General features: G+C 39.9%; 1 protein-coding gene across 1 annotated transcript in view; it reads left to right on the top strand.

Annotated features, from left to right (window-relative positions):
* Cngb3 (cyclic nucleotide gated channel subunit beta 3) overlaps positions 1-18,042 on the top strand; it is a 248,128-nt gene extending 230,086 nt beyond the window's left edge. The window contains exons 16-18 of the mRNA NM_001271238.1: positions 13,782-13,928; positions 14,479-14,653; positions 17,018-18,042. Of these exons, the coding sequence (NP_001258167.1) occupies positions 13,782-13,928; positions 14,479-14,653; positions 17,018-17,023 (328 nt within the window). The 3' untranslated portion in view covers positions 17,024-18,042. The remainder of the gene's footprint in view (positions 1-13,781; positions 13,929-14,478; positions 14,654-17,017) is intronic.
* Positions 18,043-26,853: the final 8,811 nt, after the last annotated feature.

Here is a 26,853-nt window from a genome sequence, read left to right on the forward strand (position 1 = left end):
ATCCTCCTTAAGTTGCTTTCGTCATGGTTTTTCATCATATTGATAGAAACCATATCTAACACAGTTTCCAATCCAGTAACAAATATCTTTATGAAAGACAGGAAGAGAGACTGTCCTTAGACTGTGGCAAGAACTGCAGACGTGCAGTCACAGGCAAGAAATGCATATACATTGATATACACAAGAAATAATATCCCAGTAGCGTCACTGGCTAGAGCTCAGCCTAGCTGGCATAACTTTGACCATAAATTTGACCTTACTTTGTAAAGTAAGTTTTTATGGCTGTAGGGTGCTTTTTGGTGATAATTTATTACAGTATCTGTAGGAACTTAATATAATACCCAAACATTTATAATTTAATATTGGAAAGTTTGGTGGAAACAGAGAAAAGGTGTACCTGAAATATCCTTGTGCTTTCCCTGCCACGACTATTCCACATCCAAGACCTATCCACGTTTCCTTCTAAGTGTGCCTTAAATCACTGACATCTTACCTTCAGCACTGCCGCCATTTTGGGTAGTCCAAACCACCTCCACATCTGACTAGACATCGCCTAACCCCATTCTCCACAGTCCAGCCTCTAATCCGCAGTTGAATGATTGTGGAAAGCACTGATCTGATCAGATCTGCGTCTTCCTGCCCTAATGTGTCCCTGCTATTCTTAAGAATAAGTGCAGAGGTCTTAGAAGAAATCTTGCAGCATCTGACCTGTCTAGCTGTCTACTTCAGGTTTGATGTTTAATCCATATGTCTTGCTGATCTCTTCTAGTCCCTTGACTGCCCTGCACTCTGTTTAGCCACAGGGATTTTTTTTTTTTTGTACTTGTTATTACTTCTGCCTGTATACCGTACCTGTCCACCTCCACCACCACCTCCCTTCTCTACACACCTCCAGGTGTGCAGTCTTTATGGATTCTCCACTGTAAGAACATCCCAAGTTTTCTTGCTATATTTTCTGTCCAACTATACTCACTTTTTGGACCACTTATCTTTGTAATTGGATGTTCATTGGTATATTTATTACTTCATCACTCCCTCCAATCAGGGCAACCACTCATGACTGCTCCAAATGTGTGCCCTACCTCACAAGTCCTGAAGGAGCTAGGAGAGCTAGAATCCAGCACACACTCCTGGAACCTCCTGGGTCATGAGCTCTGGCTTCCATGCTCAGTCATGCCTATGCTTTTACCTTGTAAAAAAGTCACTCTTCCACCTAAGGTTTCTACCCACTGTACTTCCTTTCCCAGAAACATTGCATTTCTGTAGTTTATGCACACTGCGCAAACCCCCCCCCCCAAGGTCCTACTAGACACCACATGTAGTTTGTCCTACATTTCTTCTGTGGCTGTTAAGACAATGTTTGGCCATAAGTGTATCAAAAATAGTTATTAAAGTCAACAAACCTTGACCCCTGGGAGCTCTCAGAATCTGAACCACCAACCAAAGAACATATAACAGCTGAAACAAGGTCCTCAGACACATATTTAGCTGACAGACAGAACAGTCTTCATGGTTGTCCTATCTGGCCTCAGTGGAAGAGAATGTGCCTAATCTGGCAGAACCAAAGGTGTCCACCTCTCAGAGAAGGGGATGGAGGATGGGGAATGGACATGTTTTTGTTTGTTTGTTTGTTTTGTTTTGTTTTTTATCTACTAAACTTACGTTTTTTTTGTTTTTTTTTTGTTTTTTTTTATTATTAACTTGAGTATTTCTTATATACATTTCGAGTGTTATTCCCTTTCCCAGTTTCCGGGCAAACATCCCCCTCCCCCCTCCCCTTTCTTATCGGTGTTCCCCTCCCCACCCTCCCCCCATTGTCCCCCTCCCCCCAACAGTCTAGTTCACTGGGGGTTCAGTCGTAGCAGGACCCAGGGCTTCCCCTTCCACTGGTGCTCTTACTAGGATGGGAATGGACATGTTGAGGGAGGGACCATGAGGGGGAACAGTGTGATAAATAAATAAATAATAAAAAAGAAATAGTTGTTAAATAAGTAAGTGCATAATCTTTGTTTACAGTGACAGTTCAAATACTCATTATTTTGGTTGTGACTATTCATAGTCAGCCTTGTGGCCTTTGTCATTACTAAAAATAGCACTGCTGGATTTGTCTTTGTAAAATTACTTCATTGTTCTTTTGAACTCATTTCTTTCAGGTTTATTCCCCAAAGCGAAATAAGTAGGTCAAAAAAAGTAGAAGAATTTCTGTAATGCCTCATGTATATGAGCAGATAATTTTCAAAAACAATGAGCACATGTACAATCCAATTAACATTGTATAGCCCTTTTCTCTCAGCGTTGCTGACCTCGCTTTATTTTTCCAATTGTTTTGCATTTTAATAGATTGTTCCAATTTGCATTCCTCTAAATAGTATGGTGAAGAGAACAGGTAGTCAATAAATACTTGCTAAGTGAATTCCTTTCCTAGGAGCCATTCCATGTTCATAAATATGGTCATTTACCTTCCATATTTTGCTCACTCTCCACTCCTCTTGACAGCCACAATACGAGTTATTCAATAGACTGCATGGCCTAAATTGCTTAGGTCTCAGTCAAAATATTTAAGAACTGACTTTTCTGGCTGAACTGCACATTCTGATGAATTCTTTTTATTTATATTAACTTTATATCACTGTGAAAAGGTCAAACATTTCGAAAGCTAATATTGAGTTTGTCTCTTCCCTTTGTTTTTATTTTTCTGGAACAGTTTCTAAACACATACCAGAGAAACAACTAGTTCTTCAGACAATTCTCATTTATGTTCTTAGACTTAGTCCTGTTACTCTCTTTTGTAATTTTGTCTTCCTTTTATTAAAGACTGAAATAGTGAGTATATGAATTAGCAAGAATAGGAATACTTGATACTATGGAATAAAGCCCTACATTTCTAATTTTCTCTTATCTCAAATGTGAACAAACCCTGAATTTAAAATTTAAAGTAGTAAAATTACTTACTACTTTCACTATGTCCTCTATAGTGTGGTCTCTGTCTGTAGAGATCCGTTTGACCTCATCATAGACTTATGAACAATTATACAATCAATATCATTTTTACATGTGTTCAAATATTCTCAAGATCCCTTTTGAAATAACTCAATGTAATACTAAAGTAGGCTCTTTACTGCCATATGAAATACCGTACAGGCAGTATAATTTTTTATTTGGTGTGTCTGTGTGTGTGTGTGTGTGTGTGTGTGTGTGTGTGTGTGTGTGTGTGTGTGTGTGTGTGTTGTATAATGGATGACACAGATGCACAAGCGCATGCCCAGGTGTTATCAAACAGAGCCCAGAACAGGTCATTAAGTATCTTCCTTAGTCAGTTTCCCCCTGACTGCCTTGAGACAAGGTCTTTCATTTTCAGCTAGACTAGTTGGCCAGTGAGCTCTCGGGATCTCCCTATCTCTGAACCTCAGTGCCAGTGTTGCAGTCATTCCCAGCCATGCCTGTTCTTGCCTTGGGGTTTTTGGTTTTTAATGTGGATGCTGGGAATTTGAACTCAAGTCCTTATGTTTGCAGAATAAGCCACCTTCCTAGCCCAACTCCCTTTACAAATCCTAGCCATGGTTAGAAACCACTGAGACAAATATGATATAATTAAGCAAGAAAACATCGTGGCTTAGTTTTGAAAAGAAAAACACTTTTAAAATGAAAAGCTTTATATGAATAAATGAAATTGTTAACCACTGTGATTCCAAAGAAACAGACAAATGTACTCTCATTTGATAAGTATTTTCTTATCAAAGTACTTGTAAAGTATTCCTTTGACACTCGAAACGAGATTAATATTCAAGACATAAAGTGATGCGTGCATCTTGCTGTTTCCCTCCGCTCCTCCTTAGACCTTCACCCAGATTCCTCATTGCTCGTCCTCTTGTCTATGGCCAATTCCACTCTGAAACCAAGACCTGACCGAAAAAATAGAACCGGATATTTGACAGCTGTGAAATCTAAACTCAGACTTTGTTAAAAATTCAAGTGTACAGAAGTTCTTCAAATATTTAAAAAAAAATCTAGGCTACTATGTGCTTGCTATTTAGCATGTCCTTGATGAATATCAAAGCTTCTGCAAAGAGCAAGACACCCAGGCAGAGGTGACCCCAGAACATCCTCTGATGTTTGCTCACCAGCAAAAGTTTTGTGAGAATGTATTCTTAGTCAAGTTGGAAAGTTGTCAGGGAACAAAGTGTTTCCTGACAAGATTAACAACATCTCGGGAAAAGTCCAGAGGTGATCAGAGCTCCTGTCCCCAAATATAGCTCAGCTGGAAATTTGCTTAATGAGAACAAATATTTGAAAGTTTTAGTCACTCAACAATGGAGATGATGCTTTCTCACACATGACATTTAGAATTAGTTTTATTTCTATTGTAGGAAATACATGAGAAAATACATTTAAGACTAGGAAAGTCTTTATTTTAGAAACATTTCTGTTTCCTGTAGTTATCAAAGCTGATATATTTCTGAGTTGTGTAAGAGAGCCGACTAATTTTACACCTCATGCCAAGACTTGTGGGTAAGTTTTGTTTGAAAGTACTTGTCTGAAACTGCTCCTTTTTCCTCCACCAAATATGGCCACAGTGGTGCACAAGTGCCATACAGGACTCTAAAGCATTGATTGGATTAATTCACAGAACAACTCGTGAAGTTCTCTGACTCACAGTAAGCATTGGATAATGTTAACTAGGAATGCTCCTGCCATCAACAGTATTAACATTTGCTAGTCCCACTGTCTTCAAACACACTTGCTCTTCTCCTAGCTACAAAGATCCTCTTTGTACCTTTGCAACCAGCTCATTATGGTGTATGTCATGTCTACGTGTTCTTTTAGGGTTTTTCCCTTTTTGATTTTATACTGAGTTCTGTATCTTTTCCTGAAGGATTCCATGCAATAGAATATTTATTTATATGTGATCTCATACACCACAACCTACTTATCAAAGCTCAGTAGTGAGTTGGATCTGTAGTTCAGAGGTAGATTTCTTACTTAGCAAACTCCTTTAAGGTCCTGGATTCAATCTCCAGAATTGGACTAATAAAGAGATAATCCCATCAAAGGAAGTGCTTGAAAATTATTAGTTCTCAAAATATTGTAAGTGGTCTCAGGAATAATTGCAGAGCAACATGAATAGAGTTGGGTTTCTAGAATGCTCTGTTCTGAGTGATTGTGCTCTACCTAGCATAGTACTCTTACTGAATTGTGTTTGAAATATCGTGCTACCACTGATATTCTATTCTACACACCCTTGTATCTGATTCAGAGAATATGGCTCCATCTATCACTTCACAGGGTGGACGTTTTATTAAGTCCTTCGGGAGATAACTCTGCTTCTCTACAAAAAAAAAATAATAATTATAGTATAAACGATTTAATGTGAAATTTTTAAAAACATGTGGCAAAGTTTAACCTTTACATAACTTTGACTTGTTCCTACTGTTTTCCTTATGTTTCTACATTCAGTGTCTGCTCTTTGTAGTATGTTTCCCCTATGAGTACTCCTAAATACAGCTATTCTGCAAGAGAGAGCTGGGTAGGTTGTATACTGCACAAATTCAGGGATCTCCAACCACACTGGACTTTGTTCAGCACACAATTTGTAATTTCATGTGTGGCATTCCTGATACAAAGCTTGAAATAAGTAAACGACTAATGACTATCTACATATTATCGCGCTTACTCAAAAACATATACTTGCACACACATACATGTGCACAGTGTATATGCCAAGACCTCTTACAATTTTTCTACCCTTTAGCCTATGACTCTTTTACACCACCAAATGTATGTAGGTATACAAAATAAGTATAAACATGAAATGTTTACTGGAAATCATAAAATATTATTTATTTAGACAGGGTCTCACTTTGCAATCCTTGCAGGCATAGGATTCTCTGTGTTGATCAAGTTGGCCTCAAACTCACAAAGATCCACTTGCCTTTAGTCTCTAACTGCTAAGATTACCAGCATGCACTACCATTCACAGTTTTGAATTGAAAAACAAACAAAACTGAATGTCTTTATACTTAGTATATTAATTCATCATCTTTTTGGTTATCTGCAATTAGACTTTTTGGTAAGAATGTCTTGAGAAAGCCCAAATAAGTAAATAATGTGGTCTAGTTATATGAATATATCTTTGGTCTACGTTTTCAGTTTCCCTGAACCTCAGTTACCTACTGTTTAAATATTGTAAAATATCACCTATGCTAAAACAAACAGTTCTTTGTTATACATATAATGTTTACTATTTATGAAAGTAGAGGCACATTTTCATATTTGTGAAGTAAATGTTCTTGTTCTTGTTTATTCCAAAGTAACATTAAATCCTGGCTGAATATTTGATACCATAACACAGAGAGCCTCTACACTGGTTTCAGAGTTGATAAATATTGTAACTCTATATTCATAAGTGCTTGAGAGTGAAGATTTACAGCAATACATAACATAAAATGACAAAATGTGTTTATGAATATTCTAAGAATTCTTGAAAATTCTGTCCAATTCCATATTCATTGAACAATTTTTATACAACTCAAACAGCAATTTTTAATCAAATATTCCAATGTAATTCAAAGATACTACTAATTTGATTCTTAAATACTTAGAAATGATGGTAGTAATGATGTTTTCTGGTTTTTAATTCTTATATTTTGATAGGCGCATAAAACTTCAAGCAGTTAAAACATGCCATTTCAGAACATACAATTTTGCTTTGAATCCAACAGAGATGTTGCTGGCAAGCACTTGTCAGTATTGCATGGCCTGACCAGTAAAGTTATGTGATTGATATATTTTCTGTTTGGTTTTCAATTAATTGGTGTTGTGTGATAAGAAAACATTTTTGGCTATCAAATTTTCACAACCATTCAATTCAGTCATGGGACCAAATATAGGGTCATAGGCCACAGTTTAAGATGTTAGGATATATACCAAATGTAAATGTGAATGTGAACATAGTTACATACGGTGTAATGACGAATCTTAGTCTTTTTTTTTATTATTGTAACAAAATTCCCAAACCTGGAATACTTGCAAGGAACAGAAATTCATTTTGCCTCTTAGTTCTCTAAAGCTCTTCCCAAGCAGTGAAGTCTTAGTAGTAGCATCTGCTGAGAGCTCTAATCATACGATGGCCAAGGTATCACATGATGAGAGAGCAAGCATGTTGGTGCTCATTAGAAAGCACTTTTTTTTCTAATTTTCTTTTGAGACAAGCTCTCACTATGTAGTGATGGCTAACCTTGAACTCACTGTGTACAGCAGGCTACTTTGCAACTCACAATACTCTATCTCCCTGGTGCTATTTAAATGTGTGATATCACACCCTACTGGAAGCTTCTTATTCTAATGGATGCCCCGCCCTGGTGACCTCATTAGCTCACCAAGGTTCCACTTCCAAATACTATTAATGTATCAATTTAGGGGTGTTTTCCTAATACATGAATGTCAAAAAATGGGCAACAGGTGTGTGTGTGTGTGTGTGTGTGTGTGTGTGTGTGTGTGTGTTTATGTATGTGTTTAAGTTAGTTGCAGACTGATAGACTCACAGAACTACTTCAGTTCCTGAACCTACCTCTGAATGTGTAATCACATATAACAAACGAGGGTTAAGAATTCATAGGCAGGGGCTGGGGATTTAGCTCAGTGGTAGAGCGCTTACCTAGGAAGCGCAAGGCCCTGGGTTCGATCCCCAGCTCCGAAAAAAAGAACCAAAAAAAAAAAAAAAAAGAATTCATAGGCAAATGGATGGAACTGGAAAATATCATCCTGAGTGAGGTAACCCAATCACAGAAAAACACACATGGTATGCACTCATTGATAAGTGGATATTAACAAATGCTTGAATTACCCTAGATGCACAGAACACATGAAACTCAAGACGGATGATCAAAATGTGAATGCTTCACTCCTTCTTTAAAAGGGGAACAAGAACACCCTTGCAGGGAATAGGGAGGCAAAGTTTAGAACAGAGGCAGAAGGAACACCCATTCAGAGCCTGCCCCACATGTGGTCCATACATATACAGCCACCAAACTAGATAAGATGGATGAAGCAAAGAAGTGCAGGCCAACAGGAACCGGATGCAGATCTCTCCTGAGAGACACAGCCAGAATACAGCAAATACAGAGGCGAATGCCAGCAGCAAACCACTGAACTGAGAATAGGTCCCCCGTTGAAGAAATCTTAGAAAGGTCTGAAAGAGCTTGAAGGGGCTTGAAACCCCATATGAACAACAATGCCAAGCAACCAGAGCTTCCAGGGACTAAGCCACTACCCAAAGACTATAGGGAGCGGCGCGGCGAAACAAAGATGGCGCCGACATCCAGCCTCGTCTGGATGCCGACAACTTACCACGCATGTGCAGGCTTGTCCCCTTGCTAGGGCGGCCTACGATAATGAGATGTAGGGCGCCCTCCAGTGGTGAACAACGGTACTGCACATGTGTGGTTTTTGCACCTGGTGTCAGTTGGCTGTTAATATGCTAATGAGGGGCGGTACCATGCTAGTGAGGTGATTCATTCTCCGCCAATCCCTGGAGGACAAGTAGTGGGGTGATAGTGGGGTGACCCGTGCCCCACCAATCCCTGAGAGGTTATTAGCATACTGTTGTGTATATAAGGCAAGCGACTTTGCTGCTCTTGGTCCCCTGTCCCTGTTCAAGAGAGCTGTACAGTAAAGGCTTGTTCGCAGAAGAATCCTGTTGCTGCGCGTCGTTCTTACTGGCGAGACGTTGGGCGTGTGACAAAAGACTATACATGTACTGACCCTGGACTCCAACTGCATAGGTAGCAATGAATAGCCTAGTAAGAGCACCAGTGGAAGGGGAAGCCCTTAGTCCTGCCAAGACTGAACCCCCCAGTGAATGTGATTGTTCAGGGGAGGGTGGTAATGGGGGAAGGATGGGGAGGGTAACACCCATAGAGAAGGGGATGGGGAAGGTTAAGGGGATGTTGGCCCAGAAACCGGGAAGGGGAATAATAATCGAAATGTAAATGAGAAATACTCAAGTTAATAAAGATGAAAAAAAAGAATTCATTAAGGAGGTGAGAGGGAGGGACTGAGAGGACAGGAGAGGGAGGGGGAAGCTGTGATCAGGATGTAAAATAAATAAGTTAAATCATTTTTAAAAAAATCAAGAATCTCCCTGGTTGAAACTTCTTCATAACTGATTGCCATAGTCAGTTTCCCACACAGAAAAAAAGAGGTTTCTGTTTTCAGCAAAAGTGATTAGTAATATTTCATAAATGGATATATGAAGTGGTGATTTGGTTCTTAATCCTGCACCCTTTTCACATAATGGTCATAGGCCATTATGACCTATGATGGTGTGCCTCTTCCATTCTCTCTCATTGTCTGAATACACTGTGGGGTTTAATAGTTCCATGGATGAACAGAAGATCAAAAAAAAGTCCTTGAGCTATCTAAGGTAACGGCAATGAACAGTCCAGGATTAGAATGAATTCCTTTATTTCCTCAAGTATTACTCAGTGCAAGCTTCTTTTTAACCCGGAGACATTTAACTGTAGCATCAACTCTTTGTCCTCTGGTATGGAGTCTTTAGGAAACTCTACATGAAACTGTGGCTATTAAGGGAGGAGCCTTCTTACTAAGCAATTTAGTGAGTAAAACTTTCCACCCATGGACTGCTGGGGAAGCATTTTGTGGATAAGAGGGAAAAAAGATGCTATTTAAAACATTGCTGAGAGAGTTTGGGCAAAATCCATCTGGCAGACATACTATTTCTTCCGTTCAGAAACTCATCAAGCACTCCAAACGTGCAACCTGTAGGCAAGTTTAATTAAAGCTTGAGAACTCTCAAAATAGCCTGACATTTAAATATGTTATTTCCGCTCTTGCATAGTCTGGCATGCTCACAGAGGTTCTCTGGGTGTAGATTAAGCTCCCCAATGACATCCTGCCCTGCCTAACTACTTGATTACTCTGTATTAAAAACCACAGGAGTGTGAATGAAAACTACCTTATTGAACCCATGTTCTTCCACTTAATAGACAAGCAGGAAGGCAGATAGAAACCTGGGAAGATGAGTTAGTAAAATGATAGATGATAGCTAGCTAACTGGGTAGATAGATCATACATACAAATGTTAATGCATGGAATGCTACATAGACATATAGAGGGATGCAATCAAATGTGTTCCTTTTGTATTCTCTGGCAAAAGCAGTCACTGACTAAAGTAACCATGCACTAACCCAGTCACAATGAAGGATTCTAAATATGCATATCTTGTCCTGAAGGAGTAGTTTAGCTTTACAGTGGTTTGGAGAACCCTAGCCTTCCTTTCCCAGCCCCCAGCTTCACTGTTAGGTGGAGTTAAGTGGCCAACTTAACATTAGGTCCTCTTCCTCGCCTTTTTCCTTTTGCTTTGGTGTTTGTTTCTTGCTTTACTTTTGAGGTTGTTTGGAGACAATGTACTGTTATGTACAGTACTGATCTGGCTGACCTAGAACTCGTGGTCCTGCGGAAGCATCCCAAATGCTTAGATTATATGCCAAGTACCCAATCCAACTCAGCTTCAGCTGAGCATTTCCCATGATTCCTGTTTCTCTCCTTTCTTAACATAAGAATTATTCTTAGCCTGTGCATATCTCTAACCCTAGTTACCCATTCATAGTGTAGGAGTCAAAGCCAGCCACAGGTACCCAGTAATGCCCAACCTCAAAAATGAAAACACAAAGAATCATTAAAAAACAAACAAACAAATTCTTTCCCTAAAGTGTTCATGTATATTTTAAGCTAGGCCTAAGCTTGCCTTCAGTTAATACTTGATGTGTACAGTCCCCCTTATCACAGTTCCTCCTTGCCCACCTTGAGACACTACCATTCACTTGCCCATATTCTGTTATTAAACACACACGCACTGCTAGTTTGTCTCTCAAGTAATCGTCTCTTACATAAGAAGAGAAATACGTTTTCTTTCCCTTCATTTATTCCTCTCCCAGTGTGCTCTCTTTTTCTATGGAGACGTGAGTTTCTGATCTATGTTTTGTTTTTGCTTTTGATTTTTTTTTTCTCCTTGGGAATTCTTTGAGCATTTCCTGCAGGGTATGTCTCTTAGGAAAGAATCCCCTCAGTTTTTGTTCATTTGAGGAAACTTTTATTTCTCCTTTACTTCTGAAGAATACTTTCACTAAACATAGAACTGCAGACCATAGACTTTTCTTTCACCATTGAATATTTCACTCCACTGTCTAGAGATGAGATTGCTTTGGGGTAAATCTACAGTGGTGAAATCTACAGTGGTCCTGGTCTACATGTAGCTCAAAGTATTTCCTGTTTTACATTCTTTCGCGATTTATTCTTTGTCTTTGGTTTCTTGTTGTTTGAATATGACATGCTACGAGTAGTTGAGGAGTATTTATTCGCTCATTTCCTTTGTTATATTTATCATTTATTTTACCTTTTTATTGTTTACATGTTCATACATGCACATAATTTATTGACCAAATTAACCTCCATCCAGGCCCCTTCCTACAGCCCTCCCCATTTTCCACTCCCAACTTCATGTGCTTTGTTTTAAACCTGCTGAGTCTTCTTACTGCTGCCTGTATGTGCATGAGTATGGGGCCATCTACTGGAGACTGAATAACATCTCAGAGACCACATACCTAAAAGAACCTGACTCTTCCTCTGCCGCTAGGCAGCAGTTGCCTTTAAGTCCTCATCTATGAGTGGGAGTTCATGAACTCCTCCTCATCCAAGCTGGGATTTTTGCTGGCTTATGCATCCAGTCATAGCCACTGAGAGGTCATGTATGCACTGGTCCTGTCATGTCCTCCAAACACTGTTTTACTAAAAATATTCACTACATTTGCCCCATCTTAATTCCTAAACTTAGGGGGTATATATTTATAGCTGTGTGCTCCATAATCTCTTAGTCCCTGCACACTGACCAATTATGAATCTTCGTATCAATAGCAATCTACTACAGAAGAGAGTGTCTCTGGTGAGGGCTGAGAAATGCACTAATTATTTATCCCTATCGATGTTATCCAAGCTCTCAGCTTCTGTAGTTTGGGTGTTTGGCATTAGTTTTGGAAAGTTCTTGAATATTATGCCTGAAATGTTTTTGCTCCCCCTTTCTTTTGTCTCCTTCTGGTCTTCCAGTTAGGTATATGTCTCATATTTCAAAGTGATCCCTTGTTCTCTGTGTATGTAGTATAGTTCTACTTGTTCCTTTTGTGTGCCAGTCTGGAAGGCTTCTATTTAAGTTCACTGCTTCTTCCCTGGGCAACGTGGTGCTGGATCCATCAGAAGCATTCTTCCTCTCTGTTACAGCATTTTTTATGTCTTGCATTTCTTTTATAGTCTTTGACTTTTCATCTGTCTATATTATATACTTGTTCGTGCATGATTCCCCTTTTCGTTATATTCCTTACTGTATCAATTCCAGTTTTTAAACTTTTCTGTCTGTGAATTCTAACACCTGCGTCATCTCTTCTGTTTCTCGTATGTGCTTAGGTATGTAATTTGTAACTGCTTTAATTGTCTCTGCTGGAAGCTAGAAATGGGGTAATGAGAAGTGAGGTAGATGAACACTTAACATTAGGTTTCAAGCAGCTCTGGCAGGGAGCTGTGGTATGGCTGTTTGTCAGAGCTGCAGGTGACAAAGGTTCCACACTCTTGCGCTCTCTCCTTTTTCTCTCTTCATGACCACACTTCCTTAAGTATTCTTCCTCAGAGGGGTTATCTGTTTCCATTGCAATCATGCTATTGCATAGGAGTCCTATTGGGACAAAGAACAGAGGGGAGGAAATCATCGACAGTCACAGGATCGAGTCTCCACCTTTTGAAGTATGTGTGAGCTAAGGCCTTACAGGATTTGTTTTGCTTTCCATCCCTGAGATAAATGAAAAGGGCCGGAAGGGCTGCACTAGGGAAAACCTCCTTCCTCAGCAGGGCTAAGTTTCTAGCGAAGTGTTTTCCCCTAAATAGTAGACCAGATAAACACTGGGCATGAAGGATTGTAATCGTTGTTACCTATTTAAAAATATTTTTGAAGTATAGTTCTCAGTAGAAGAAGTATGTAACACAGCTATCTTCCAAAATTTCTTTGGGGAGAGGGCTTTTAAAATATTTGCAGTGGATGACTCTATCTTTAAGGTGTCTTTAGTGTGCAGAGTGCTTAAAGTGAAATGTTTTCTTAGTTTTGCTTCCTGCTGTCATGAGATATGTGTGTGTGTGTGTGTGTGTGTGTGTGTGTGTGTGTGTATCTTGTCAACAGCACTCAAGGAAGAAAGGGTATGGTTTGGTTCACATTCCATACAGCAGCCCATCATTGCAGGGAAGTCCAGGCAGCAGAAACTTAAAGCAACTAGTTATGCCAAAGCTGAGGTCAAGACTAGAGAGCAATAAACACATGCCTGCGAGTGTTCAGGTCTCTTAATAAAATGGAGGATCCGATGCTCAGAGAATGATGCCGCCCACAAAGAGCAAGTCTTCTGATCTCTATAGTCAAGATAATTCATCACTAGACAACGTCTCACTAAGATTCCCTTTCCCAAGTGATTCTAGATTGTGTCGTAATTTAAGATGAACCATGTGACAGCAAACACACACAGTTTGCTGAAGATTCTGTATTTCCCATTGGGAAGGACTTACTATGTTGACAGTAAATCGACATCTTACAAACTAGCCTTGTGATACCAAGTCTAAAATCTATAACTGAATAATTAAATTTGTAGTTCTGTTTGAGATTTTTAAAAAGAGTGAAATGAATGGAGGGTGAGTGAAACCAGTGACTGAAAACCTGCTTTCATGTCTCACAGCCTTCTGGCAAAAGGAGGAGGAAACCGCCGGACAGCGGATGTGGTGGCCCACGGGTTTGCCAATCTTTTAACTCTGGACAAAAAGACTCTCCAGGAAATTTTGCTGCATTATCCAACTTCTAAAAAGCTTCTCATGAAGAAAGCCAAGTATGACCTTTCAAGCCCTCACAGAAGCAGGTGTAATAGTGCGTGCATAGTGTCCCAGCACTTAGAAGGCTGAGGCAGGAGGATTGGAGTAAGTCCCAGGCCAAATGGAACTACAGAGTGAGGTGCTATATGTAGAGATTAAGGTGGAGAAAGTTAGATTTTTCTCTATAAAATCTAAGATGAAGGTAATTGTGTTATATGAAATAACAGCTTTCCCCAATGCCTAGCAACATAAAGACTTGAAGTGCCAAGGTGGGGCGGATACCTAGGGTGGCCCACACTGGCTCTGAGGAGAAGGGGAAGGGAAATGGGGATGGATTGTGTGATGGGTGACCTGCAGGGGCCATTGAGCAGGATGTAAAGTGAATAACTAAAAAACAATAAAATAAAATTTTAAAAATTTAATATTATTTAAAAGAAAAAAGAAAAATATACCCCAAAGTGAAAGTGAGTGCCCACTGAAAACTCAGGGGCAAAAAATTTAGCGCTTTTCAGGGAGACTCTTGAAGCTGTCACAGAACTACCAAAACAATGTTCTTCCTGTCACCAGAGTTCTTTTAAGCCAGAAGGGAAAGAACACACAGGCAATCCCTCCAAGAACAAGACCTGCCTTTCTTTTCCCACCAAAAGAAGAGACACCACGAATGCTTAAAGTCCTCCTGGGAAACACAGGAAAGGTGGACCTTGGAAGACTCCTTAAAGGAAAGAGAAAACAAACCACTCAGGTAACAAGGCTGACCTGAGGCAGGGACAGGGAGGCTCACAGGAGGAGTGGAGAGTGCCACAAGGCACACATCCAGGCCAGCTTTAGTTCAGAAACGGAGGAAATTTGGATGAATCTAACACTAACAATTGTGCTTTAGATTGCCATTTATTATTTAAATGTTATTATCATTACATGAAATCACCACTGGTTCAATTTAGATTCACGTATGTATTCATAAATATACTCAAACATAACTGCTCATGAACTCTATATGTGTAAATAACCTTACTATAACTTATTGGTACCCCCCCCAAATCAACGCATTTTTTGTGTCAGTCGTGACATACAAAATATGAAAGAAAAAATAAAAGGAGGAAATCTGGTAGGTGTTCTATCTCCTAAGTTCACCTCAAGTTTATGTCTCTTTCTTCTTCCAGCTCTTATGCAAACAAACGACCCAAAGCCTTCTGTTTGTCCTTATGGTGTTTTGTTTTGTTTTGTTTGTTTGTTTTAGCTTGTAGTTCTGAATTTTTAAATTATTTTTACTTCGTTGTACTAAGTTCAATACTCTAGTACTGTCCAGACTTCTTAAGTACAAAATTTTACGGTGTCACTGAGAGAGGAAGTAGAGTATTATATAATCTTCACACAGGCTAGTTGTTACAGTCAAATTATATATGAGCTCAGTGTGGGAATGCATAATTCATTGGGTTAATTTGTTACATTAAATCATGTATTTCTAAAGAAAAACATACAATTAATAAAGTTATATATTGATCAGCTGATAAAAACAAAAAAGGTCTGGTCTAAGACTCACAGGAAGTTGGCCTGGTATTTCTCCTAGAAGCCATGATTTTATTTGCTAGTCTGGTGTAACTTGATAAAGTAGTTCCAGTAGGGAAGTCACAGTGGCAAGAGAAGGAGACCAAATGGTCACAGCAATATCCCCAATCAGGAAGCAGAGAGTAAACTGGAGGAGGAACCAAGCTACAAAACCTCAGGGCCCACATCTAGAGACTTTTTTCCCCCAAACAAGGCTCAACACTACTTCGTAAAAGTTTCTACAACAGTCCCAAAAGGGGACTTTTCACAATACATGGTAACAAATACATACACATAAAAAGGTAAATATATAAACCATGTCAAAAACATGCCAGGAAACAATACGCTCACATTTAAGAAAACATGTAAAGACAAAAATAACCCTACAGATTTCATCAAGGCATCTGTGGCATAAATAGACCCAGTCAATGATGTTAGATTAGATCCCAGTGAACTAGGGTGCAGACTGTTAATCAACATTCGGAATTACACCTAGTCACCTGGTAATTCCATTGAATGTAAAGACAGGGAAAGCATGCTGCTTCCCCTCCTTCCACTGTTTCTGGCTTTCTTTGACGATCATAGTAAATCTGTGTGCACAGGAATTGAGAAATTGAAGAGGTATTCAGGCTCCTGAAGTTAGTTGTCATGCTGTCTCCAACACTGTTAGAAATGAGTAACCATGAACCTCTCAGCAAGAAAATGGGAAAAACAAATGTTGCAAAAAAAAATCATCTTTTGAAGATTCTAAAAGTCAGATCTTTAGGTATTCTACACAGAACCACCATGGTGAATATTAAGGGTACAATGTAAACCAAGTGCCTCATTTACAGCAACCTAAAAATAATAATTTTGCCCAAGAAGCACATGTGCTAAATATGTGATATTTCTACAGTAATACTAATAAACAGGACTCGTTTCAAACCAATAGCATGGGGCTGGAGAGATGGCTAAACGCACCTGCTGCCCAGTCTGCCAACCTGAGTTCAATCTAATATCTATATGGTGGAAGATGAATCCATACAGTCAAATTCTCCTCCACCTTCCACATGGATGCCGTGGCATATGAACCTACACACGCACACACACGCACACAAACACGTACATACAAACACACACACACACAAACACATGCATACAAACACACACAAGCACACATAAACACACAAACACACACACACACACATATACCAACACATACACAGGTAAATTAAGAAACAATAGCTCAAGTGCTTATGAACAAGATTAAGCAAGAAAAGAAATATGAGTTTCTTCCTAAGGTTCCACCATGACTGGAAAGGATGCCAAACTTTCCTTACTACATATCATATATATTTTTATTAAAATTAAACATTTAAAAAGTCAACTCCATAAAAATAAGCATAAAACAAACATTTAAACGCAAGAAACTTGGTAAAGAATGGCAGTGAGCAGAAAGGTAGACACGATTCCTGTATTCATTAATTCATTCATTTATTCATTTAGACCGTGTCTGTTTGGTGATGGTTCTAGTATCACAGTTATGATTACAACACTATTTCTTTATCGTGTCTTCTTCTAGAAATAAAGGTGAAAGCTCCAAAGGAAGAAAAAGAAGAGGAAAAGAATATGAAGATAAAGGAACAGAGCCAGCAGAAAGATAAAAACCATTGGACAGGTCAAAAGGCACAACAAGTTTCATTACAGTGGAGGAAATTCCCCAGTCAATTAAAAAGGCAGTTTTTCCCAACCGACCTGCCTATCAATCATTCTTCAGCAACATAGCCCCTGATGCTGGGACTGGGGGAGAGATTCTGATTATCAAAGTCAAAGAAAGGCTAAGCAATAAGTGATTGTCTTTTAAATATAATCTAGCTTATTCCCAAAGAGATTCCTGGAAATTGTAGCTTAAATTAATGAGGGAAACTCACCTCACTGGGACCCTGGGAAACTCCAGGCAAATCCTTAGCTTCACTTCCAGGACTTTGAATTCATCAATAAGATTATTAAAAACTGTCCTCTTACTCACTGTCAGCAGATTTGAGCAATTGCTATTTCTTTTAAATGTCTGCAGGAGGTAATTTTTTTTCTTCTTTCCTGGTGAATTTCCATGGTCCACCTTAGTAAACTTGATTTTAATGCTCCTGTGATTTACTGTCCTTTCTGCTTACAATTTTGTGGTACATAATTTCTGGCAAAACACTTTGGTCAAATGTCTAAAATAGACTCATCTGTCCAGGGTAGACTCATCTTACTTCTTGTGTATAGTGAAAGAGTGTGAATTTTTTAATAAAATAGGTCATAAATCAAGTGGTTTCTATTTAAATAAGAAAGTTGGGTCACTAAATCCAGCACCTGATGTTGACACAGGCTGACGTCATGGATGAAACCTTCTGAATGAGAACTGTGATTTTCACTCAAGGCCAATGCCAGTTAGCAAGATTAGCTAGCATGTAGACAAAAGGCCGAATCAAAAACAAAGTTCCCTCACTAACAACTGTGCCGCCAGCTTCTTAGAGCCTCACCCCTGTGACATCCAACATCTTACCGGAACCTTTCAAGCCTCACTCTGCCAACTGACGATTTCCTTTTCAATCGGCCCATTGCAAGAAAGAAAACTTGATCCAAAACATATCACAATTTAACAATTTATCCAGAATAAGACCCCATACAGATAGCACATGAGGTAAAATATAAATCCCCCTTAACTATTATAAAAAGAAGTCTCACTCCCTTATGGAGTCACCATCCTTTTGCACTTGAACAAATTGTCACTCGGGCTTTATATTCCCGTCACAGATTATTTTTATTTGCCTATGTCACTGGCACTGCAAACGCTATTTCGCATGGCAAAACCAGTTGGCAGCATCACATTGTGGCAAAAATCAGATTGCAGCAACATGCTGGGAAAAAAATGGATCATTTTCCAAATAAAATTTAAATGTTTCCCTCATAGTAACTTAAAGGACATCAGACTGACTCTGATGGCCCAACAGACACACAGCAGAGGCAGACTGTCTTCATTTTAATAGAGGCTAATGTGACATAAACAAGGCCATCCTCTGCTACATATGCAGCTGGAGCCATGAGTCCCTGCCACATGTACTCTTTGGTTGGTAGTTCTTAAACATTTCCTTAAACATTTGCTTTCTTCAAAAGATAGCAGATTGGAATTTCTATTGCTGCTTATAACTTTAGGATAAAATGGTAAGATTAGGAATGCATAGTGTATATGTCAGATTGACATATCGTCACAGTTATCAGAACTATATGCGCAGCAGTTTACAAAACCTTCAAGTTAGTTAAGTGCACTTCAGGAAGTTGTCCTGGGGCTTCACTCAGCACTGAGACAATTACTGAAATTGCATGCTGGGAAGAGGCCAATACCGCTAGACTGGTATTGAAAGTACTCATGAACCCAAAATTTCCTTCGAAAGAATGCCTTTAGGATGTAATGTCGAATTCTGTGTAATATGGCTGTTTTCAAGTCCCAGAAGAAGGCTATTGTAATATCATGTTGTGAAGAGGATTTTAACAAATTAAATTATCTCAAAACTGTACAACACCGGCGGATCCCGGACCGCAGCAGCTCTCTGCTCCCAAACCCCGTGGGAGAGAGACCTCACCGCCTGATCAGGTGGGCACTCCTGAGGCTGCAGAGCAGAGGAGACCACCAACACTGCCCACCCCTGCCCACATCCCTGGCCCAAGAGGCAACTGTATAAGGCCTCTGGGTTCCCGTAGGGGAGGGCCCGGGAGCGGCAGGACCCCTGCGCCTGAGACACTGCCGGAACCTGAAGGAAACAGACCGGATAAACAGTTCTCTGCACCCAAATCCCGTGGGAGGGAGAGCTGAACCTTCAGAGAGGCGGACACGCCTGGGAAACCAGAAGAGACTGCACTCTGTGCACATCCAGGCGCCAGAGGAAAACACCAAACGTCATCTGAAACCCTGGTGCACGGAGGCTCCCGGAAGGAGCGGCACAGATTTTCCCGGTTGCTGCCACAGCGGAGAGGACTTAGGCAGTACCCCACGAGCAAACTTGAGCCTTGGAACCACAGGTAGGACCAATTTTTCCCCTGCAAGAAACCTGCCTGGTGAACTCAAGACACAGGCCCACAGGAACAGCTGAAGACCTGTAGAGAGGAAAAACTACACGCCCGAAAGCAGAACACTCTGTCCCCATAACTGGCTGAAAGAAAACAGGAAAACAGGTCTACAGCACTCCTGACACACAGGTTATAGGACAGTCTAGCCACTGTCAGAAATAGCAGAACAAAGTAACACTAGAGATAATCTGATTGCGAGAGGCAAGCACAGGAACCCAAGCAACAGAAACCAAGACTACATGGCATCATCGGAGCCCAATTCTCCCACCAAAGCAAACACGGAATATCCAAACACACCAGAAAAGCAAGACCTAGTTTCAAAATCATATTTGATCATGATGCTGGAGGACTTCAAGAAAGACATAAAGAACTCCCTTAGAGAACAAGTAGAAGCCTACAGAGAGGAATCGCAAAAATCCCTGAAAGAATTCCAGGAAAACACAATCAAACAGTTGAAGGAATTAAAAATGGAAATAGAAGCAATCAAGAAAGAACACATGGAAACAACCCTGGACATAGAAAATCAAAAGAAAAGACAGGGAGCTGTAGATACAAGCTTCACCAACAGAATTCAAGAGATGGAAGAGAGAATCTCGGGAGCAGAAGATTCCATAGAAATCATTGACTCAACTGTCAAAGATAATGTAAAGCGGAAAAAGCTACTGGTCCAAAACATACAGGAAATCCAGGACTCAATGAGAAGATCAAACCTAAGGATAATAGGTATAGAAGAGAGTGAAGACTCCCAGCTCAAAGGACCAGTAAATATCTTCAACAAAATCATAGAAGAAAACTTCCCTAACCTAAAAAAAGAGATACCCATAGGCATACAAGAAGCCTACAGAACTCCAAATAGATTGGACCAGAAAAGAAACACCTCCCGTCACATAATTGTCAAAACACCAAACGCACAAAATGAAGAAAGAATATTAAAAGCAGTAAGGGAAAAAGGTCAAGTAACATATAAAGGCAGACCTATCAGAATCACACCAGACTTTTCGCCAGAAACTATAAAGACCAGAAGATCCTGGACAGATGTCATACAGACCCTAAGAGAACACAAATGCCAGCCCAGGTTACTGTATCCTGCAAAACTCTCAATTAACATAGATGGAGAAACCAAGATATTCCATGACAAAACCAAATTTACACAATATCTTTCTACAAATCCAGCACTACAAAGGATAATAAAGGGTAAAGCCCAACATAAGGAGGCAAGCTATACCCTAGAAGCAAGAAACTAATCATCTTGGCAACAAAACAAAGAGAATGAAAGCACACAATCATAACCTCACTTCCAAATATGAATATAACGGGAAGCAATAATCACTATTCCTTAATATCTCTCAATATCAATGGCCTCAACTCCCCAATAAAAAGACATAGATTAACAAACTGGATACGGAACGAGGACCCTGCATTTTGCTGCCTACAGGAAACACACCTCAGAGACAAAGACAGACATTACCTCAGAGTGAAAGGCTGGAAAACAATTTTCCAAGCAAATGGTCAGAAGAAGCAAGCTGGAGTAGCCATTCTAATATCAAATAAAATCAATTTTCAACTAAAAGTCATCAAAAAAGATAAGGAAGGACACTTCATATTCATCAAAGGAAAAATCCACCAAGATGAAGTCTCAATCCTAAATATCTATGCCCCAAATACAAGGGCACCTACATATGTAAAAGAAACCTTACTAAAGCTCAAAACACACATTGCACCTCACACAATAATAGTGGGAGATTTCAACACCCCACTCTCATCAATGGACAGATCATGGAAACAGAAATTAAACAGAGATGTAGACAGACTAAGAGAAGTCATGAGCCAAATGGACTTAACGGATATTTATAGAACATTCTATCCTAAAGCAAAAGGATATACCTTCTTCTCAGCTCCTCATGGTACTTTCTCCAAAATTGACCATATAATTGGTCAAAAAACGGGCCTCAACAGGTACAGAAAGATAGAAATAATCCCATGCGTGCTATCGGACCACCACGGCCTAAAACTGGTCTTCAATAACAATAAGGGAAGAATGCCCACATATACGTGGAAATTGAACAATGCTCTACTCAATGATAACCTGGTCAAGGAAGAAATAAAGAAAGAAATTAAAAACTTTTTAGAATTTAATGAAAATGAAGGTACAACATACCCAAACTTATGGGACACAATGAAAGCTGTGCTAAGAGGAAAACTCATAGCGCTGAGTGCCTGCAGAAAGAAACAGGAAAGAGCATATGTCAGAAGCTTGACAGCACACCTAAAAGCTCTAGAACAAAAAGAAGCACATACACCCAGGAGGAGTAGAAGGCAGGAAATAATCAAACTCAGAGCTGAAATCAACCAAGTAGAAACAAAAAGGACCATAGAAAGAATCAACAGAACCAAAAGTTGGTTCTTTGAGAAAATCAACAAGATAGATAAACCCTTAGCCAGACTAACGAGAGGACACAGAGAGTGCGTCCAAATTAACAAAATCAGAAATGAAAAGGGAGACATAACTACAGATTCAGAGGAAATTCAAAAAATCATCAGATCTTACTATAAAAACCTATATTCAACAAAACTTGAAAATCTTCAGGAAATGGACAATTTCCTAGACAGATACCAGGTATCGAAGTTAAATCAGGAACAGATAAACCAGTTAAACAACCCCATAACTCCTAAGGAAATAGAAGCAGTCATTAAAGGTCTCCCAACCAAAAAGAGCCCAGGTCCAGACGGGTTTAGTGCAGAATTCTATCAAACCTTCATAGAAGACCTCATACCAATATTATCCAAACTATTCCACAAAATTGAAACAGATGGAGCACTACCGAATTCCTTCTATGAAGCCACAATTACTCTTATACCTAAACCACACAAAGACCCAACAAAGAAAGAGAACTTCAGACCAATTTCCCTTATGAATATCGACGCAAAAATACTCAATAAAATTCTGGCAAACCGAATTCAAGAGCACATCAAAACAATCATCCACCATGATCAAGTAGGCTTCATCCCAGGCATGCAGGGATGGTTTAATATAAGGAAAACCATCAACGTGATCCATCATATAAACAAACTGAAAGAACAGAACCACATGATCATTTCATTAGATGCTGAGAAAGCATTTGACAAAATTCAACACCCCTTCATGATAAAAGTCCTGGAAAGAATAGGTATTCAAGGCCCATACCTAAACATAGTAAAAGCCATATACAGCAAACCAGTTGCTAACATTAAACTAAATGGAGAGAAACTTGAAGCAATCCCACTAAAATCAGGGACTAGACAAGGCTGCCCACTCTCTCCCTACTTATTCAATATAGTTCTTGAAGTTCTAGCCAGAGCAATCAGACAACAAAAGGAGATCAAGTGGATACAGATCGGAAAAGAAGAGGTCAAAATATCACTATTTGCAGACGACATGATAGTATATTTAAGTGATCCCAAAAGTTCCACCAGAGAACTACTAAAGCTGATAAACAACTTCAGCAAAGTGGCTGGGTATAAAATTAACTCAAATAAATCAGTTGCCTTCCTCTATACAAAAGAGAAACAAGCCGAGAAAGAAATTAGGGAAACGACACCCTTCATAATAGACCCAAATACTATAAAGTACCTCGGTGTGACTTTAACCAAGCAAGTAAAAGATCTGTACAATAAGAACTTCAAGACACTGAGGAAAGAAATTGAAGAAGACCTCAGAAGATGGAAAGATCTCCCATGCTCATGGATTGGCAGGATTAATATAGTAAAAATGGCCATTTTACCAAAAGCAATCTACAGATTCAATGCAATCCCCATCAAAATACCAATCCAATTCTTCAAAGAGTTAGACAGAACAACTTGCAAATTCATCTGGAATAACAAAAAACCCAGGATAGCTAAAGCTATCCTCAACAATAAGAGGACTTCAGGGGGAATCACTATCCCTGAACTCAAGCAGTATTACAGAGCAATAGTGATAAAAACTGCATGGTATTGGTACAGAGACAGACAGATAGACCAATGGAATAGAATTGAAGACCCAGAAATGAACCCACACACCTATGGTCACTTGATTTTTGACAAAGGAGCCAAAACCATCCAATGGAAAAAAGATAGCATTTTCAGCAAATGGTGCTGGTTCAACTGGAGGGCAACATGTAGAAGAATGCAGATCGATCCATGCTTATCACCCTGTACAAAGCTTAAGTCCAAGTGGATCAAGGACCTCCACATCAAACCAGACACACTCAAACTAATAGAAGAAAAACTAGGGAAGCATCTGGAACACATGGGCACTGGAAAAAATTTCCTGAACAAAACACCAATGGCTTATGCTCTAAGATCAAGAATCGACAAATGGGATCTCATAAAACTGCAAAGCTTCTGTAAGGCAAAGGACACTGTGGTTAGGACAAAACGGCAACCAACAGATTGGGAAAAGATCTTTACCAATCCTATAACAGATAGAGGCCTTATATCCAAAATATACAAAGAACTCAAGAAGTTAGACCGCAGGGAAACAAATAACCCTATTAAAAAATGGGGTTCAGAGCTAAACAAAGAATTCACAGCTGAGGAATGCCGAATGGCTGAGAAACACCTAAAGAAATGTTCAACATCTTTAGTCATAAGGGAAATGCAAATCAAAACAACCCTGAGATTTCACCTCACACCAGTGAGAATGGCTAAGATCAAAAACTCAGGTGACAGCAGATGCTGGCGAGGATGTGGAGAAAGAGGAACACTCCTCCATTGTTGGTGGGATTGCAGACTGGTAAAACCATTCTGGAAATCAGTCTGGAGGTTCCTCAGAAAATTGGACATTGAACTGCCTGAGGATCCAGCCATACCTCTCTTGGGCATATACCCAAAAGATGCCTCAACATATAAAAGAGACACGTGCTCCACTATGTTCATCGCAGCCTTATTTATAATAGCCAGAAACTGGAAAGAACCCAGATGCCCTTCAACAGAGGAATGGATACAGAAAATGTGGTACATCTACACAATGGAATATTACTCAGCTATCAAAAACAACGAGTTTATGAAATTCGTAGGCAAATGGTTGGAACTGGAAAATATCATCCTGAGTGAGCTATCCCACTCACAGAAAGACATACATGGTATGCACTCATTGATAAGTGGCTATTAGCCCAAATGCTTGAATTACCCTAGATCCCTAGAACAAAGGAAACTCAAGACGGATGATCAAAATGTGAATGCTTCACTCCTTCTTTAAATGAGGAAAAAGAATACCCTTGGCAGGGAAGGGAGAGGCAAAGATTAAAACAGAGACTGAAGGAACACCCATTCAGAGCCTGCCCCACAGGTGGCCCATACATATACAGCCACCCAATTAGACAAGATGGATGAAGCAAAGAAGTGCAGACCGACAGGAGCCGGATGTAGATCGCTCCTGAGAGACACAGCCAGAATACAGCAAATACAGAGGCGAATGCCAGCAGCAAACCACTGAACTGAGAATAGGTCCCCCGTTGAAGGAATCAGAGAAAGAACTGGAAGAGCTTGAAGGTGCTCGAGACCCCAAAAGTACAACAATGTCAAGCAACCAGAGCTTCCAGGGACTAAGCCACTACCTAAAGACTATACATGGACTGACCCTGGACTCTGTCCCCATAGGTAGCAATGAATATCCTAGTAAGAGCACCAGTGGAAGGGGAAGCCCTGGGTCCTGCTAAGACTGAACCCCCAGTGAACTAGACTATGCGGGGAGGGTGGCAATGGGGGGAGGTTTGGGAGGGGAACACCCATAAGGAAGGGGAGGGGGGAGGGTGATGTTTGTCCGGAAACCGGGAAAGGGAATAACACTTGAAATGTATATAAGAAATACTCAAGTTAATAAAAAAAAAAAAAGAAAAATAAAAAAAAAACTGTACAACAAGGATGCAATCAACTTGCTTTGTAAAAATCAGAAATCACCCATCTCAAAAATATTAATCCAGGATTGCTCCTGTCAAAAGGAAATGCAGGAACAAAGAGTAGAGCAGAGACTGAAGGAAAGGCCATCCAGAGACTGCCCCACCTGAAAATTCATCCTATCTGCAGATACCAAACCCAGACACTATTGCTAATGCCAAGAAACACTTGCTGACAGGAGCCTGAAACAGCTGTCTCAAGAGGCACTGCCAGAGCATGACCAATAGAGGTGGATGCTTGCAGCCAATCATTGGACTAAGTATGGAGAAGTTAGAGGAAGGAGTGAAGGAGCTGAAGGGGTTTGTAAGCCCATAGAAAGAACTGCAATAACAAACAACCAGACCGCCCCCCAAAGCTCCCAGGAATTAAAACACCAACCAGAGTACATGTGGCAGGGACCCATGGCTCCAGCTGCATATGTAGCAGAGGATTACCTTGTCTGGCATTAATGGGAGGGGAGCCCCTTGGTCCTATGGAGGCTAGATGCCCCAGCACAGGAGAATGATAGAGCATGGAGGTAGGAGGAGGTGGGTGGGTGGGTGGGAGAGCACCCTCCTAGAAGCAGGAGGAACAAGGGAAAGGATAGGGGGTTTAGCTGGAAAGGAGGATAACATTTGAAATGTAAATAAATAAAATAACTAATACAATTTTTAAAATGTTGAAAAAAAGGGGTAAAAGGTATGGTCTAATAGAGTCAACATTTAAGTTTTAGAAAAGGTTGGTTGATACTTTTCAGACTTGAAAAGAATACGAACAAATTTTAAATAACAGTAAATATTATGAACTGGAAATATTGAGGTCCTGGAAAGAAGCGTGTCTATAAAAACTAAACAATTCAATAACTGTGGAGTGGTTGGAATGGCGTACATCCAGATCCTAATCACAAACTTTCTGAGCTATCTTACCTCCGTGATACCCACTCATTACCTACTACTGGGTCTGACCTAATATCCTTAGGAGTATTAGTTAAATCCCTTTGATTTGTTGGAATAAGTTCTTTTGCTTCTACGAGCCCCAAAGCCAAGAATGTCTTTTGATACCACCTAGGAACTCAACAGAGATTTCCCACTTCTGTTGTAATCAACATACCTTTCATGCTCAGCAATATATGTAAAAAGTTTGTTGGGGTTGAGGATTTAGCTCAGTGGTAGAGCGCTTGCCTAGCAAGCACAAGGCCCTGGGTTCAGTCCCCAGCTCCGAAAAAAAGAAAAAAAAAAGAAAAAAAAAGAAAAAAAAAAGCTTGTTGATTTACAACTTTCTTCGTTCTGTCACTATAAAAACTTCATAAACTGCTGCCACCTTGGAAAATAGATTTGAGATTGAAAGAGCATACCCCTAAACAGGGAGCCGAGTCTCTCGCTCCAATCGCGGGGTGGGGTGCCCCCAGGAATC

This window comes from Rattus norvegicus, chromosome 5 (genome assembly GCF_036323735.1).
Source record: "Rattus norvegicus strain BN/NHsdMcwi chromosome 5, GRCr8, whole genome shotgun sequence".
NCBI lineage: Eukaryota > Metazoa > Chordata > Mammalia > Rodentia > Muridae > Rattus > Rattus norvegicus.